Below are 15489 nucleotides of genomic sequence, written 5' to 3' on the forward strand. Positions count from 1 at the left end.
CCAGGAATGTCTGTATAAAGATGTTGTGCCGACCTGTTCAGTAGCCGTTGAGATATTTCAGACCAACTTTGCCTCTCTGACCTGAAATTACTCACAAGAAGAGCTGTTCTGGTTTTCCAAAAATATCGTTTTTTTATTTCACATGAAATTTTTCACATTTAGCATATTTATCAAACAGGTCTTTATATAATCTTCTATGTATATTTATATATATACATATTATACACTTCTCTTACTTACACATGTACAAAATCAGGTAACAAGAATTCAGATTTAAAAAAAAAAACAAAAAACAACATAAACACTGACTTCAATGGTAGTCATGTACACTGTTGTGCTTTGTTGATCAAGCAAGCCCGTCAGGTGAAGATGTGCTTGGCAACTCGGTTTGATGCCGTGTCTTGTCTGTTGTGGACCGATGACTTTTCATATTAAAAAAAAAAATAAATCAAATAATCCTAAACTGTCATGATTACTCCGAAAGTCACTTTGTGTTTAGAAGGTTTTTAGGGTTTTTTTTTTTTTTTTTTTTTTTATAACTGAGCTTGAAAACATGAAGGAAAGCACCATGGTACTCAGAGTTTTGTTTTTTGGGGGGGTGTCACTGCGGTAACATAGATCTGATACCAGCTCTTCATGTCAGACAGCTTAACCAACAAACAGAGAAGTCCGGCCTCTCTGCTGAGCACACAACATCTCAGTGTTTCGCTTTTGGCAGAAAAAAAAACCCAAAACATTTTCGTCTCATCACTCTCTCAAATCAAACACTCCCATTCTCTTACTCTCACACAATTTTTTTTTCCCTTTCACACGAGTACTACCTCCGCGAGGAGATCGAGAGCGCGCTCATCCCCGCTTTTGCCAACAGTAAACATTTCTTTTTTCGTGAGCGCACGGTTATATACAGTAAAAAACTTCTCAGCTGCAAATGTCATAAATTATCTTCACAGAAAGTACGCGTAACACAGATCAACAAAGGGGTTTTTTTGTAACCACGTGTTACTGTGTGTCATCCGATGTCGGTGTGTTTCGTCCGTATGACACTGGTGTGGAGTGTGTGTGTCGGTACTGTGCAGTGTCAGTGCTACAGTATGTGAGCACATGGTCGAGTTTGCAAAGGAATCATGAGAACGGCCCCATTGTGTCTGTAAATGCTACATTTAGAGAAAAGTAATCACCTGGGACATCAATGCCACTCAATACCATTACAATAACAACACAACAAATAGTACACGATACTCAGGGGTGGAATAGTGTACAAGTTGGAGAGATGACTGATCTTTGGCTCGAAAGGTAAGAGATTACTACAGAATTCGAACGGAGTCGGCGCCTTTGCTCCTGATTGTTCCTCGGCCACTTTAGGTTCCTTTTTTCGTCGTCTTCATATTTTTCTCTTCCAGGCTTTTCATCCAAAGAGGTTTGCGTTTTTTGTTTTTTGTTTTTTTGGAGAGAGAGCCCTAAAAATACAAATCAAGGCGAGCTGGGTCTTTCCAAGAAAAACTAAAAAAAAAAAAGAAAAAAAAAAGAAAGAAATACTGTCACCTTTTTGAAAAAATAAGACAAAAGCGCGCAGGCTTTGTCTCGAAATGCTCAGATTTGCGCAAAGCGAGTCCGTCTGTACTTTACAAGCTTCAAAAAAAAAGTCTCTCCCTGTGGCCAGCACTGGGCATGGAAAACTGTCTTTTTGAGTCAGTGGTTTCATCCCCACGGACTGTCTTCATTGTAGTCCCTGAAAATAATATCTGCCGACAGCAGTCCTTTTCATGTCCTCTCAGTGCAACAATAGCAGTAATGAAAACGGGACCAGCAGGGAAAGGATTGCGAGGGACGTCGCCGCCGCCGCAGAGTTGGTCCGTACGCTCTGGACGTCTGGCAGGACCACCACCGGGTCGTCTGCTTGAAGATGGGAGACAAAGGAGACGCGTTAGTACCGCATATTTACACGCCGACGTAATCCTGAAGGTAGCTGGACGGCTTTATGGTCAGGGTTAATTAGGATGGTCAACATACCTGCAGGCAGTCTGTTGGACGGGTTGTGAACACCACCCCCGCCTCCAGCTCCGCCTCCAGTCCCACCTGTGCCTCCTTTAGCCACTCTGGCCTCTTGAGAGCCTAAAAAAGAGACAAAATAGAAAAAAAAACCACACCATCAATTACTGTGTGCAGTCGAACATGACTACGAGAGGTCACAGTGCAGGTCTCCTCGCGGCCAGGAGGGTTAGCTGAACTCACCGTCGGCAGCTACGACGTCCACCCTGAGCCTGAGGCACTCCTGTCCATGGTGGTGCAGAGGTTTGGCTGCCGGAGAGAGGGAAGAAACAACAAAGGCGTTAACATCCCCGGCTAATGCACTTATCCTGCGCTGGCCCCTTAATTCACCTTCATGCATGCGCTCACACACACACACACACACACACACACCCACACAACCCTTGGCAACAGACAAACAGGGACAAAGCTTTAGGACGCCATCTGTGACCAGGCGAAGTGTGTCTTGTCCTGCCGTTTATCTAATTACAGCCGTGGTCAGGGTGACAACACTGCTTGCTCGCTCTTTGTGGTGACGTTCTAGCGGGGTGAGTATTGCATAAACTTGGCAGAGGGAAGCCAACACCCCCTGTCAATGTCCATGTCAAGCGACAAAGAGGTGGCCACAAATCACCGTTAGGAGGAAAACACGGCAAAAGGCTGCACAACTCAACACCAGCCTCACTTCATGACTTCCACCATGGACTTTCTTTTAGCACACTCAAGACCAACAGTAATAAATGTGTCCATCGCTTAGGGAATTTTGGGCTTAAACTGAAAAACAAGCAGGACGAACAAGAAGGTGTTAATGTAGGCCTGAAAGTGACACGTGTTTATGAGAAGTTGCTATACACACACACACACACACACACACACGAAAACTATTACAGAGCAGCCTCACTGGAGTAAGTGGCCAATCGCATCGAAACGTGTCGCCAGAAACACCTCGTGAGAAATAGATCGCCAGCAAAACCAGTGTTTTCCTACGGCGCGGCGTGTGCTTCCATCTTGTGTCGCGCATCATATTTTTCCTCGTAGCTTTTTTCAGAAGTTGACACATCTTTAACTCCTTCGAAACAAATGGTTGCACAACCTTTTTTAGCTGTCAGCGCCCCGCGCTGTTTTGCCCCAGAACAGACTTTTTCCAAGTTGTTTTTGGCGTATTGATATGAATTAACTTCCGATGAGCATTTTCTTTAATCCCGGGGACAAATATTGATAGTTTATTGGAATGATTGTACAACCCTGAAGCTGACAACAGCATTTAGCACTGCTGTGTGTGTAAGTACAGCCTCGCAGAGCCACTAATCTCTCAGCGAAGACATTGGAATATAAAACTGTCTGGCAAACACAGTGACAAATCTGAGAGACAGACACTTACAGATATAATAGTAGCTCTCTCCTTGGCGGAACTCCTTTCCCAGAGTGAACGGAGTAAAGCGCTGGAACTTTTCCGAGAACTTCTCGGGGGCGTGAGGAGCAAACGGGTGGCCGCACTCCCAGCGCATCTGGTCGTACGACTGGGGCTTGCAGGAGTCGTAGTCCTCGCGCTCCACCATGTAGAGCACGTATCGCTCAGCGTCCAGCAGTGGCACCTCGCCCTGGGGGTAATGGGGGCAGACGATGTCCAGGTAGTCATTGAGCTTCACCTCCACGGCGTAGTCGTCCCAGAGAAACCTGCCGGGAATTAAGGGAGAAGGGGAAGGTTATGCAAGTGGCAGGAGACTGATAACCGTGGTTATAGCATCGGAGCGGTAATAAATATAAGCCTCAAAACCCGTGATTATATATTGATCGGCTACACGCCAGTGTACAACAGGGAAATCAGAGGAGAGTACTGGAAGGGCCTGGGATCAGGAGATAGAGAAGGAGAAGGAGAGGATGTGTGTGTGTGTGTGTGTGTGTGTGTGTGTGTGTGTGTGTGTGTGTGTGTGTGTGTGTGTGTGTGTTGGAGCGGATCGAAGAGAGAAGGCGCAATAAGGGAAAGAATGATCTGCAGAGGACATGCGGATAAATATGGATGAACGTGGAGCGAACTGTGCACGCCGCTGCGTTGCAAGTTGAGTGAACATTGATCCTCTTGTCTCCCCCCCGTGAGTCGAACAATGTTTAGAGAGAAACATTAGCAGTCAGTTAGCCCGTCAAGACAGCAGATGAGAATCGACATCTGCAGGGGCTGCTGCACACACACACAGACTCCCACAGAGGGAGACGCCGGGATTCAATGATGACAAATTCGGCTCGACAGATGCAGAGAAAACACCTGAGTTTACTCAAGATAGTGGCGAGGATAAAAATAGGAGGTCGTGTATGTTTTTTAACCCGTTCATTAGGGGCGGAGAGACAGACAGACGCATCCAACACGGGTCTGGTGTCGGTCTGTAACCGTCTCCCACCACACTCCCTCTCATTACAAATACGGAGAGACAGTCAGACTGTCTGCCTCCCCTCCATCCCTCCCTTCACTCCCCCGCCCTCTCCACCCCTCTTTACGATGGCCTTTAAGTAAACTAAACGTCCTCTCAGTCCGCCTGGAACTGGGTCAGAGAAAACTTTTAGGCATCTTAGCCTGCCTACAAACACAAATCAATTATTGCACAGACTCCAAGTAACAATTCAGGAGACTCGGAGGCAGTTTAAATTGGCCCCATCTCAACTGTCCATGATTCCCCCCTGCCCCCTGGGTCTTTCTTTCAGAGATATTATGAGTTTATCTCCAGGGAATTGCCACTAAAGGTATTTCAGCTTTGTCCCCTTCCCCCTGACTGAGTGACTGCTCCAGGGGCGGCTCACAGCTAATGCTCTCCTCTCAGTCAAAGCCATCTATCACCGGCCCGCAGCGGTCGCTGGTGGCGCACACAGACTCACACACACTTCCCAGTAATTCCCATCTATCAACAGGCTAAAGCAGTAGCTACCTACTGTTTGCACCCAGCAACCCGCACACCCACCCACCCACACCTCCCCCTTGGTCCTGAGCCCCCGAGCGATGCCTATCAGTTTACCGCCTCCTACTGTTTGGATCACCATGGGTTCCCAGAGAATGGCTGACATTTGACAGACTTAAATATTTTCACAACACATGAGGAGAATGTGTGTCTAATATAGGGTTTTGTTGCTTTTGCAATGAATACACGGACGGTTCATCAGGCTTTCAACAGCTCGACAGGCAGCCGGCCAGTGTCTGGACGCTTAAAAAAAAAAATAAAAAAAAAATTCAGACCTACAGATCTCAAAGAGTTACGACTTCTTGAAAGCCTACAGGGTGCTAACCGGACACCTTTGGCATGGAAGTAAACCTCACCACCGGAATGGATTTGTTTCTTGAGAATTTCTGTCGTTCCCTCATAAAACCCCCTAAATGTAACAAGCAGCGTTCGGGGCGGGTGTTGCGTTCGTGTGACAAGGTCCATATGTGTGACTGACGATCAAAGTGCACAGGCGCAGGCCCCCGCCGCTCGTTAGACGCTGTTGTTGTTTGTGGCCGGGGGTCTCTCTCTCTGGTAGCCCCTGGTAGAAGTACAGACGCTGTGGCTCCAAAACACCGGACCCTGACTTCTGTCCTCCCCCACCCCCACTTTTGCCTTTTCCCTGCTCTCTGCCTGACTGCACTTACTCAATACTGATGACCAGATTAGCCGGCAACCATTGCAACAACAACCCAGGGCCCGTACAAAACGAGCACCTTTTTTTTTTTGTTTTAGTGTACTGATCAAACTTCCATCTAACTGCGCTGATAATATTGTTCTCCAGCCAACTTTTTTTTTCGGGGCGGGGAGAGCAATAATTATCATTTTGCCACGGTCCAGACAGCTTAGTGCTTATCTGCAGTGTGCCTGCCACGCTCTGTTTACCAGATTGGCGCTAAAGTGTTTTTTTCCCCCTCTGCCACTTTCAATTCCAGTCGAATCGATAACACTATTGAACAAACAGTGTTGTCTGCCTTTTTTGCCTGACAGAGTTATCATCCCCACTGCAAACACTAAAACACACACACACACACACAAACACACTCCCCTCCCTCCCTCCCTCCCAGTGCCGATAACAAACTGGTTGTGGTATGTTCCCAATGTGTTCATCAAAAGGGGGTCGAAGGGGGGTGCAATTAAAGCACAAAAAAGGGTATTAAAGTCGCCCTGGAGGGGGGTAATTATGCCCTCCTGCTCCCCACTTCCCAGCCCCTTTAGGCTGAGAGTCAGGGGGGGAGACGGAGGGCATGAATAGGCGTGGGCGGGGGGAGGGAGGGAGGGGGGTCAAAGGGCTTGAGTTGGAAATGGCTTTTGAAGTTTCTCTCAGAGTATCTATGCGAGTGCTACAGTTGCTTTATCAATGCCACTGTTCCATACAGTGTTCTCTATTCATTCGCCTGATGGAATACCTCACTTAGCGGAGAGAGAGAGCGGTGGCTGAATAAGCACCCGGGGAGGCCGGCTAGCCCCCTTTTCTATTAAACGGCAAATAGTTTTAATTATCCCGCCGCCTTTTGTTCCCCTCTAACGCCTCGGCATTGAAACGTTCCACATCATCAGCTTAATTAACTGATCGGAGTAACGCACTTCAAAAAAGGGGAGCTCGGGCCCCCGTGGTGTGAAAAGGTTCAGCTAACAAAGTCAAATCATGCCACCTTCACTCCAGCAGACAAAATCCTCCTCCTTTTTTTCCTGCGTGCCTCCTGTTATTTTTCTCCTCTCCCCAGTCTGTCGCCCTCTCCGTCAATAGACCTTCCTGATTTATCTCATTTGTTTATCTCAGGATCCTCTCTTTTTAATCACAGCAATGCTCGGAGCCTCGGCAGAAGGAGCGGCGTCGGAGGGGAAGTCGTTGTATTCTCTGCTTAGGGATGATTTGTGGAGCTGTGCAGCGGGGATTGTGTGCGACCATCTCAGCCGGAGACGCTGAAATGTGCGATTGTTTGTGTCTGGGTATGTGTGTGTCTGCATCTGTCGAGCTCTGAGGAATCTGGGAGTGTGTTTCAGTCTTGATAAGAAAAAAAAAAAAATTAGCTGATAATGAACACTGATAGCAGTAAAGGAGTGTCTATGGTCAGATGTGTGTGTGTGAGTGTGAGCGCACTGCAGACTGTTCCTGACCACTCTTCCTTCTGTCCCGGGAAGGAATTCCTGATTTATTGGAGCCTCTTCAGGAGCAGGAGTCTAATCTCTCTTCTTTAATCTCTCTGGCCAGCGTTTTGCTTTCTTCTCCACCTCCACCCCCCTTTCACCCATCCATCACCCTCTCATCTCAGCACTCTATCGCCCTGTGGAATGCTGGACCTCTGGGGCTGAGGGGCTGCGATGTGGATCAAAGGTCGGATTATCGCCAAGTCAGCACTGGAGAACTTTATGTACAAACAGCCAGCATTACACTGGAGCCGCGATGGGAAGCGCCGTAAAAAAGGCCGTCACAGGACACATTTATGACCAAGCCACCCTTAAAAAAAAAACGGTAGCTCTCGTCTACTTAACCCGCTGGTCCCCTCGGAGGCCCTCGCCGTCGCCCTAACCACATAAACATGATTATTTTCCTCCCCGGTTTTACGCAGGCCATTATGAAACCCCAAAAGGTGACTGGCCAACGTCACAGATGAGTGAACCGGAATGCGGGGACCACCTAATCGGCTCGTCCAAGCCTGGATTATTGGGTGGAGCGCAGGCTGAGCTGCCGTCCATTCATCAGCACCAGACCCTGCTTAATACAGGGGCTTAGAGCGGCCCAACGAGGCCCAGAGCAGGGGCTGGAGGCCGGGGGGCAGAGTATGGGGTGAGACGGGCCGGGGTGGAGCTTTTAACCCCCCCAGCTCTATTGTTAGGGGTATTACTCCTTTACACTGGCGTTTTTGGAGTTCAAAAAGAGACACACAGACTATGCTTCTGTGTGTGTGTCCAGAGAGAAAAGTGAGAGGTGTTAACAGAGTAATGAAAGACACTGGACACAAGGGAGCCATTTCTTTCAAGTCATATCTGTGAAAGTTAAAACGCGACTCTGCCAGGGAGGTGACGTGTCAGAGAGACGTGGATGGAGTTAAAAAGGGGGCACTTTGTAGTTTGGAAGAAGAAATGGAAAAACTCAGAATTAAAATGTTAACGACACTAATGAGGTATTAACACGAACTGGGAAATATTCATCTTTTCCAAAACTTCACAAACAAACTGTTCTCAGAAGAAAGTAAGGCCCCCAGAACACTGTTCGAAGCTAGAAAGGGTGGCAGGGTCTGCAAAATATGAATAAAATAAAACAGTATCAATCAGTAAGTCGGTCAATGAAGATCAGTCAGTTCTGATTAAAGTTTTCTTCCCCCTAAACTTCACTGTGTGCCTTCAATCTAGACTGTTTAACATTTTTCTTCTTCTATCTGTCTATTCATCCATCAGTGTCTGCCATCCCCTCCCACTCCCTGTCCGTCTTTCAACACTCAATAAGCAAACCAGATCCTCATGTCAACTCTGTCCCTCCCCCCATCCCAGACTTGCTGAACCAATCGCAACCTGTCCTGGTGGTATTCCAAATATGCAACTTTCTGACCCACCGGTTTGCATACCCACGCACAATGCGGCGCAGAAACAAACACGGCCCCCACTCCCTTTTTTTTTTTCTTTTCCTCCTTCTCCCCCATAATATTCCAGCCCCTTGGTCTTTTGCACCATGTGACTTTTTGCCATCCATCTCAATCAGCTTTCTCTTGCTGTCATTCAACCTTTGTCTGTGCGGATCATTGGTCATTCCGAAGGCGTTCTTGGCCCGAACCGTCTGTGCTTCCCTTCGCCACCCCGGCAAAGCCACTAAGCTCCGAGTCCGGCCGAGAAATAATTGGCCGATTCCACCGCGCTAAGGAGGCTTAGATGAATACATATGCTCTTTCCGACTGTCTCACGCTGCCCCCCTGAGCCATTTGTATCTTGTAAAGGGCCAGAAGAGAAAGGTCAACGCTGACATAACATTTCTCAGGAGGCAAATATCTGTACAAGAAAGTCGATTGCGCGGGATTGATTTCCACGAGGTGAAACTTTTGTGCAGTTTTTTTCCCCTTTCCTGCAAACACATCTGAGCTTGTGGGCTTAATGAATTTGGGAAGACACTTTAATCAGAAGACAATGATCTTCATTCATTTATTTTTGTGTTCATGCCTTAACAAACAAACTTTCTAGCTTCAAACGGTGTTCTGGGGACCTCATTTCCCCCTGAGAACAACTTGTTTATTCAGTTATTGTCCTGTTACATCATTAAAATCCTGAGTTTGAATTTCTTTTCCAAAACCACAGTGCCCCTTTAATTAGATTCTTAAAAAAAAAAAAAAGCAGCAGAGGTGGCTCTTGCTTACAGATACCTCAGAGCAATAACGGTAATAACACAGCTGACCTCTAGGGGGTGGCAGTAATTGCTGTGGGGACATGTTTGCACACTAAACCCAGAGAAAAAAAAACACACAAGTTACACAATGGCTCGTATTTACACAACAAAGCAAACACAATGGTTCATTTTCAGAGATAATATCTGACTCTTGCTGGATAATTCTCCCTCATCCAGACACTGTTGACACACACACACACACACACACACACACACACACACACACACACACACACACTCAGTATGTCTCCTGAGAAAGTGCGTTGAGGCTCCACTCATGGTAAATCTGTGTACTAATGCAGCTTTTCTTCTTCTCTGGTCTCTGTGTGGGATTGCAGGGTTGTAAAGCAGCAGAGAGGAGGAGGATCAGGGGCTGGAGGGAGCAGGGGAAGTCTGCCGAGAAGATAAGGAAGAGGCACAAGGATGGGCAAAGAGTGGGGGGGAGGAGTGGGCTGACCACTGATCAGAGGAGGAAACCCAGATAGAGACAGAAGAATTGACAGTCTGGCAGGAGGGGGGTGGGATGGGGTGGGATGGGGTGGGGGTGGGGGGGGTGGTGATGGGGGTGATGGATCCCCGATCACCCCGAATGCTCAACAGTTTAGCGCATCCCATCATAGGAACAATTAATCGCTATTAATCACCACTAATCTACTTATTCGCTGAGTTTTTGTCGCTGGGAAATTCAATCGGCTCCCAGGGTCCGGATCCATCGCCGTCTTTGCGTGTGTTGGTGTGTGAGAACTGTATTGTTTATTGTGCAGACAGGATACGCTGTTTTCCCGGGAAAAGACGTAGCCAGGAAGTGCAGCACTTCACAGGGGGAACACGGAGCAGACAGTGTGCAGACTTTGGTAACGCTGACAGTACGCCTGCGGGAAGTTAAAACCTTTGGCCTGATTCTCTATCTGGTGCAGTCAATAAAACAAGCCCTCCTGTCTCTGACACCGCCAGTGGGAATATTGAACAGGAAACAAATCAGCTTAAGGAAAAAACAAAAAAAAACAAAAGTAAAACCCCTCATCCAATATGGTCGCTGAGATAAAGTCTTCTTACGGACGATTAGGGACTGTAAAGATAGGCGTCAACACACAATGATCATTGAGCCTATGAGAGGCGATTACCATCCGTTTGACAATCTCTCAGAGTATTTTTCCCCCCTCCAGATTGAATTCAGGAGACAGATTACAAAACCAGATTAAGGAGGGGGAGGGGAGAGGCGATGTGAGAGAAAGATGGATTGAAGTCTGGATTAGGAAGCGAAGTGGGAAACCTGGATGTTTTTTCTAGGAAAGTAGCTTCAGTTCGGATTACTTGGGAACATCGCAGAAATCCCTCATCATTTGCGTCCGACCTAATCACAGCCGGTTCTTATCTTTTCTCATCTGCACACACGCACAGAAGGCATACAGACATATTGACCTACTCCTACAAGTGTACCTTTTTCCCCCCCTTCATTTAAACCCTGTTCTTTCACTATTTTGAGATCTCAAACTGGCTCTGCCGCTTCCACTGCTTCAGCAAAGACACTCAAGGGGTGTCTTTGGTTGGTGAGAAAGGAACAGGTTTGCTGGGAAGACTGCTAGAGTGGCTTTTCATAGGGAAGTACAAGAAGGAAGGGAGAGAGAGGGAAGAAAAAAAGCGTGAAGGAAAGGGCAAAGTGCCTTGTGACGGATCGCCATGGGTGCCAAGAACGATAAAAAAATTCCACACCTCTTAGCATGCTTCCCTCCTTCCCCCCCTTCTCCGGAGAGCCAGAGTTGGATTTGAGGAAATAATAGACTGAAAAGGGACAGCTTGTAAAGTTGAGATAAAAGCCCGGTGAAGGAGCAGAGGGGACCGAAAAAGACGGGAAAAAGAGGGGGGAAAGAATGAGACTTTCCCAGAGGCAGAGCCACGGCCGTGTGAAGAGGGGCCGGCCTGAGTGGCAGCCAGTATTCAGGGACCACCGCCGTGACAGAATGACTGACAGATTGATAGAGGCTGTGCCACTTCATCACATAGCGAACTCTGACCCCCCAATCGGTCACACCAGTTACTATTCTCTTTCTGTGGCTCACCGTGAAGACTATTCCCCCAATTTGTATGGGAAGCATCACAAAACACCCATATTGAATGGATAAACGGCTATAAACTGCTCCATGTGGGTGAAACATACCTTAAATAACTCCAACATGGCGCAGAAAGGAGGTCCAATTAAAAAGGTGCACTACGTAGTTTTGGGGGAAATCCATCTATTCATCTTCATTTTTGTGATTTAATAAGCTAAATATACAAACTGACAACACACTTCCATACCATAATACTGTTTATATTTGGCGGACCCTGCCACCTGTCTAGCCTCGAACAGTGTTCTCGAGGTGCGTTGTTTCCATCTGAGATCAGCTCAAACTATTTCTGGGTCCCGTTTACTCCTCATTTGTGTTGTAAACTTTCAAATTCCGAGTCGGAATTTCTTCTCCAGAAACCACACAGCGCCCCTCGAAGCAGCGGCGAGCGCGCTTCTGCGTCAAATCAAAGGGCTCATTAGGAAAGACGTGGCAAAGCAAACACTACCAGAAATTGAGCAGCTCAAAAATGTGTGATCGTAGCAGAGAAAAAAGAAAAGGCGATGATGATGATGATGATGATGATGATGTTAAAACAAACATCAAACAGATGTGGCCATGAAACGGTTAACTCGCAGAGCTGGAGACCACAGAACCAAGTTGAAGAGGGAACCTGGCCAAGAAGAGGGAGAGGGAGGGAGAGAGGGGGAGACAGGTACAAAGCAGTGGAGAAGGAGGAGGAGGAGGAGGAGGAGGTGGTGTGGGTGGGTGGTGGAGGTGGTGGTCTACTCATGCTCTGTCAGCAGGGGAAAAAAAAGGGCAAAAGGGAGGAAGAGGCAGTGAATGAGGAGATTGTTGCCTCAGTCCAGAGGGGCTCCTGGGACGATGTTAACATCAATCAAAAACGTGTGGCACATGTGTGTTCATGTGTGTGTGAACGCTTGGGTTAATGTGTATGAGAGCATGTGAGTCACTCGAATCTCACACACACACACACACATGCACATACACAGGCTTCTGCATGGACACTCCCTTCACCGAAGACACGTACACATGCTGGCACGCAGGGGACCCAAGCTGACTGGGCACACTGGTGAGCCTCTTTCCTGGTAATCAACCGGCTGCCGGTGATTAAGCCGCTGCTCGGACACAAACCTTACAAACACACCGACGAGTAAAAAAAAAGGTCAGAAAAGCAATGAAGCACAGCGTCAGGAATGGATTCGCTCAGGCTGAAACAAAGTAGTTGTTAGAGTGCAGGCAGATACGACCTTGGGAGTCAGCGAGGCCTGAGGCTCAGGCTCACGCACAAATTAGTGGTGAGCAGAGAAGCCGTGCATTTACATGAGTGAGCTGCCGAGTCCTTCGACAAACACGGTAAAAGAAAAAAAAGGGGGAAGTGAGCCTGTGAGCAGATCGATTCGATCAACAGCAGCTTGAGGACCAATGGGGTGAAAAAGCCAAAATTAAAAGAAAAAACAAAAAAAGATAGCCAAACAAGACATCACTTGAGGGAAAAAAGATGGACGTCAACACTCGAGTAAAGGGTCAAAGGGGAGAGCAGATTGCGGGAGTTGATGAAAAAAAAAGCGGCAAATGAAAACATCTCAGAAACTCACTCGTTTTCCGTGAATTCCGGATTAAGGGTAGCCAAAGGGAGAGATTTAGCACAGTCATCCGGGGAGAGATAAAAAAAAATAAATAAAAAAAAAACAGCAAGTGCAAAGGGGGGCGGATTACCAGTATACATACAGGAGTGATCACTGTCGCTCTACACAACACAACGCCTTTCCATCTGGGACTTCATTCTGATTTTCAGTGAAAGGCTTTGTCGCTGTAATTACAGCCTTTCTGAGAACAGCAGCTTTCAACCACAGGAGGGGAACTCTGGATGGGGTTTGCGAGCTGGAGAGAGAGCGTTTTGAGTATCTGGGTGTGTGTGTGTGTGTGTTTTTTTTTTCTTTTCCTTTTTCCACCAAGATAAGACATGTGTTGAGTCCAACCTTGATTGATTTACACGGCGTCATGTAGGTGTGATTGAGTGTCCTGGTTTGTGATAGAGGGATCTGTCTGCCAGGAGTGTGTGTGTGTGTTTGTGCTTGCCCAGCCCTGTATGTGTGGGTGCATGTAGAAGTTGGTTTGCGGCGTGTAAACTTAACCCCCCCCCACCTCTTTTTTACTCCCAGAGTCGCTTTCGTTCCCCGGCCATCATCAACCATAATTCTAATTGACCCCCACTTACTCCGAGCGGCCCCTAACCCCGACAATTTGGGCTCCGGTTTCTCCCTCCCTGAGCAATCCATCTCTCTCCCACAGCGTGACCTACTGGGCAGGCCTCAAGTTACCTCCTCTGTCTCTGTCATACACCATTATTACTCGTCTCACCGGCTGAAATATGAACACCCCTATGTCTCCCTGACAGCCACCTTAAACCCCTTGCGCGATATCTCTTGATTTAGGAGATACAGCAGCCCTCCCACTCCACGCAAAAGGTTAGGGCTCTCTGTCAGGATGGGAGATATTGCAACAGATATTTCAACACATTGGGGTTGTGTGAGTCAGACCGTTGAAACAACACAAAAATACAATCCTCGGCCAAGTTTTTCTCCCCCAGTAAGATTTCAGCTCGTGGAGACATAGGATGACACAGATCCGCTGACTTTTTAACAACGCCATTGAAACTTAGATCCGGGCTGCTGAATTATCTGCAGATTCCCTGCGAGTAAATGAGCTCAGGAAAAACACAGAAATGGGTCCAAATCACCAGCTCTATGTTCAGAAATCAACCACATCCTTTCGCATTTCTCTGTCCAAAAAGCATCTTTCGTCCTCCCTCTCCAAAAAAAAGTAGGAATCCGCTTAAAGAGCTCCCTGTCAGCTCACAGAAGATAAATAGATGGCTAACCTGATGTAACTAATCCAGGTTAACACACAGATTGCGAAATGGATTAAAATTGTGAACAGGTTGGACAAAGTGTTACAGGTAAACAGCACCGTAACAACAGGTTCGAGCCCAGAAAAGGAGGGAGGAGGGGGAGGGAGGGAGAGAGAGGGAGAGGGAGAGAGAGACTCCCAACTGTCTTGCATTATTATCATGACAACAGCAGCGAGTCGCTCCCAACCACAAATTCATCACAACAAGAGCCCTGAATATGCATGAATCCCACAACTCCTCCACCGCCACATAATGATCTCATGCGCGCTGACAATTAGGCTGAAAAGTTCATTTAAATATGCGCGACGTCAAACACTCAGGCTTTCAGAGGACACCGAGTTGAAACAGATTATTTGGAATAAAAGCAGGTATTTACTTTGGGTTCGTGCTGTTCCAGTAGACGCTGTGTCGCTCCGCCGAAGCCAACCAGGCGCACACGCTCACAACGCAGCCCACAATCCAAACCGAATCCATGGCGGAGAGGAGCGGAGGCGTGCACACGGGAAAACACAACTCAGGTAAGGTTGTGCAAAAAAAATAATAAAGGTTTTTCTTTAAAAAAAAGAAAAAAAAGAAAAAAGAATACGAGAAGTTTACAGTCAAGAGCTCGTCCGGGGGTAAGTAGAGACTGCGCGCGTTTAAAAAGAAAACACTTCGCATGCGTCGAAGAAGAAGAAACGATACAGAAAAGAAAAAAAAGCGAGAAGAGTCGTTGAGTAGAAAAAAAATTAAATCACAGAGAACAAGTCAACTCGACAAATCCGTAGTGAATGAGAGCCTCGGCTGCGTGGTGCCTGCTTTTGTGAAAACGCCCACAGCCGCGAGCTCCGCCCCCCGTCCGGGAGGGGACCAATCAGAGCGCCGTCCGAGAGACGCGAGCTCCGCAGGTTTTTGTGCTGTGTGTTTACTTGCTGTATTACAACTCCGGCGTGTACAGCAGGTCCGGATTCAACAGCAAGGGCACAACATCGAGAAACGCTCGTCTGGAATTTCAGGATTCTTCTTTGTTCGCAGTAACCTCAAAGGTCTGAAGGTATTTTTAATGCAGAAACTCAGTGACATTCAGAGCTTTTAATGTCATATGCACACCAAAAAAAAAACCATACATTTGACTTTACGATGAAATGCTTC

At 47.3% G+C, this 15489-nt stretch overlaps 1 protein-coding gene across 2 annotated transcripts; it reads right to left on the bottom strand.

The window, feature by feature from the left end:
* Positions 1-499: 499 nt before the first annotated feature.
* On the bottom strand, positions 500-15124 carry efna1a (ephrin-A1a). Of its 2 annotated transcripts, none has more exons than XM_037093776.1 (5): positions 14735-15124; positions 3410-3705; positions 2233-2298; positions 2011-2112; positions 500-1893 (listed from the first exon to the last, which is right to left on the bottom strand). In XM_037093776.1, exons 1-5 carry the CDS (start codon positions 15016-15018, stop codon positions 1772-1774), a joined length of 870 nt encoding a protein of 289 aa, XP_036949671.1. In that variant the 5' UTR covers positions 15019-15124; the 3' UTR covers positions 500-1771. The 2 variants fall into 2 exon arrangements, with proteins under 2 accessions (XP_036949671.1, XP_036949670.1); XM_037093775.1 differs by having other exon boundaries at positions 500-1896.
* Between the last annotated feature and the right edge of the window lie 365 nt (positions 15125-15489).

This window comes from Acanthopagrus latus, chromosome 3, assembly GCF_904848185.1.
Source record: "Acanthopagrus latus isolate v.2019 chromosome 3, fAcaLat1.1, whole genome shotgun sequence".
NCBI classification, from domain to species: Eukaryota; Metazoa; Chordata; class Actinopteri; order Spariformes; family Sparidae; genus Acanthopagrus; species Acanthopagrus latus.

Coding starts and splice junctions, on each gene's coding strand:
- efna1a (XM_037093775.1), bottom strand. CDS start 15,018: ATGCGAAGTGTTTTCTTTTTAAACGCGCGCAGTCTCTACTTACCCCCG. Junction 3,706..14,734: donor TGGAACAGCACGAACCCAAA/GTAAATACCTGC, acceptor AATTCCCGGCAG/GTTTCTCTGGGACGACTACG. Junction 1,897..2,010: donor GTCCAACAGACTGCCTGCAG/GTATGTTGACCA, acceptor CCCATCTTCAAG/CAGACGACCCGGTGGTGGTC.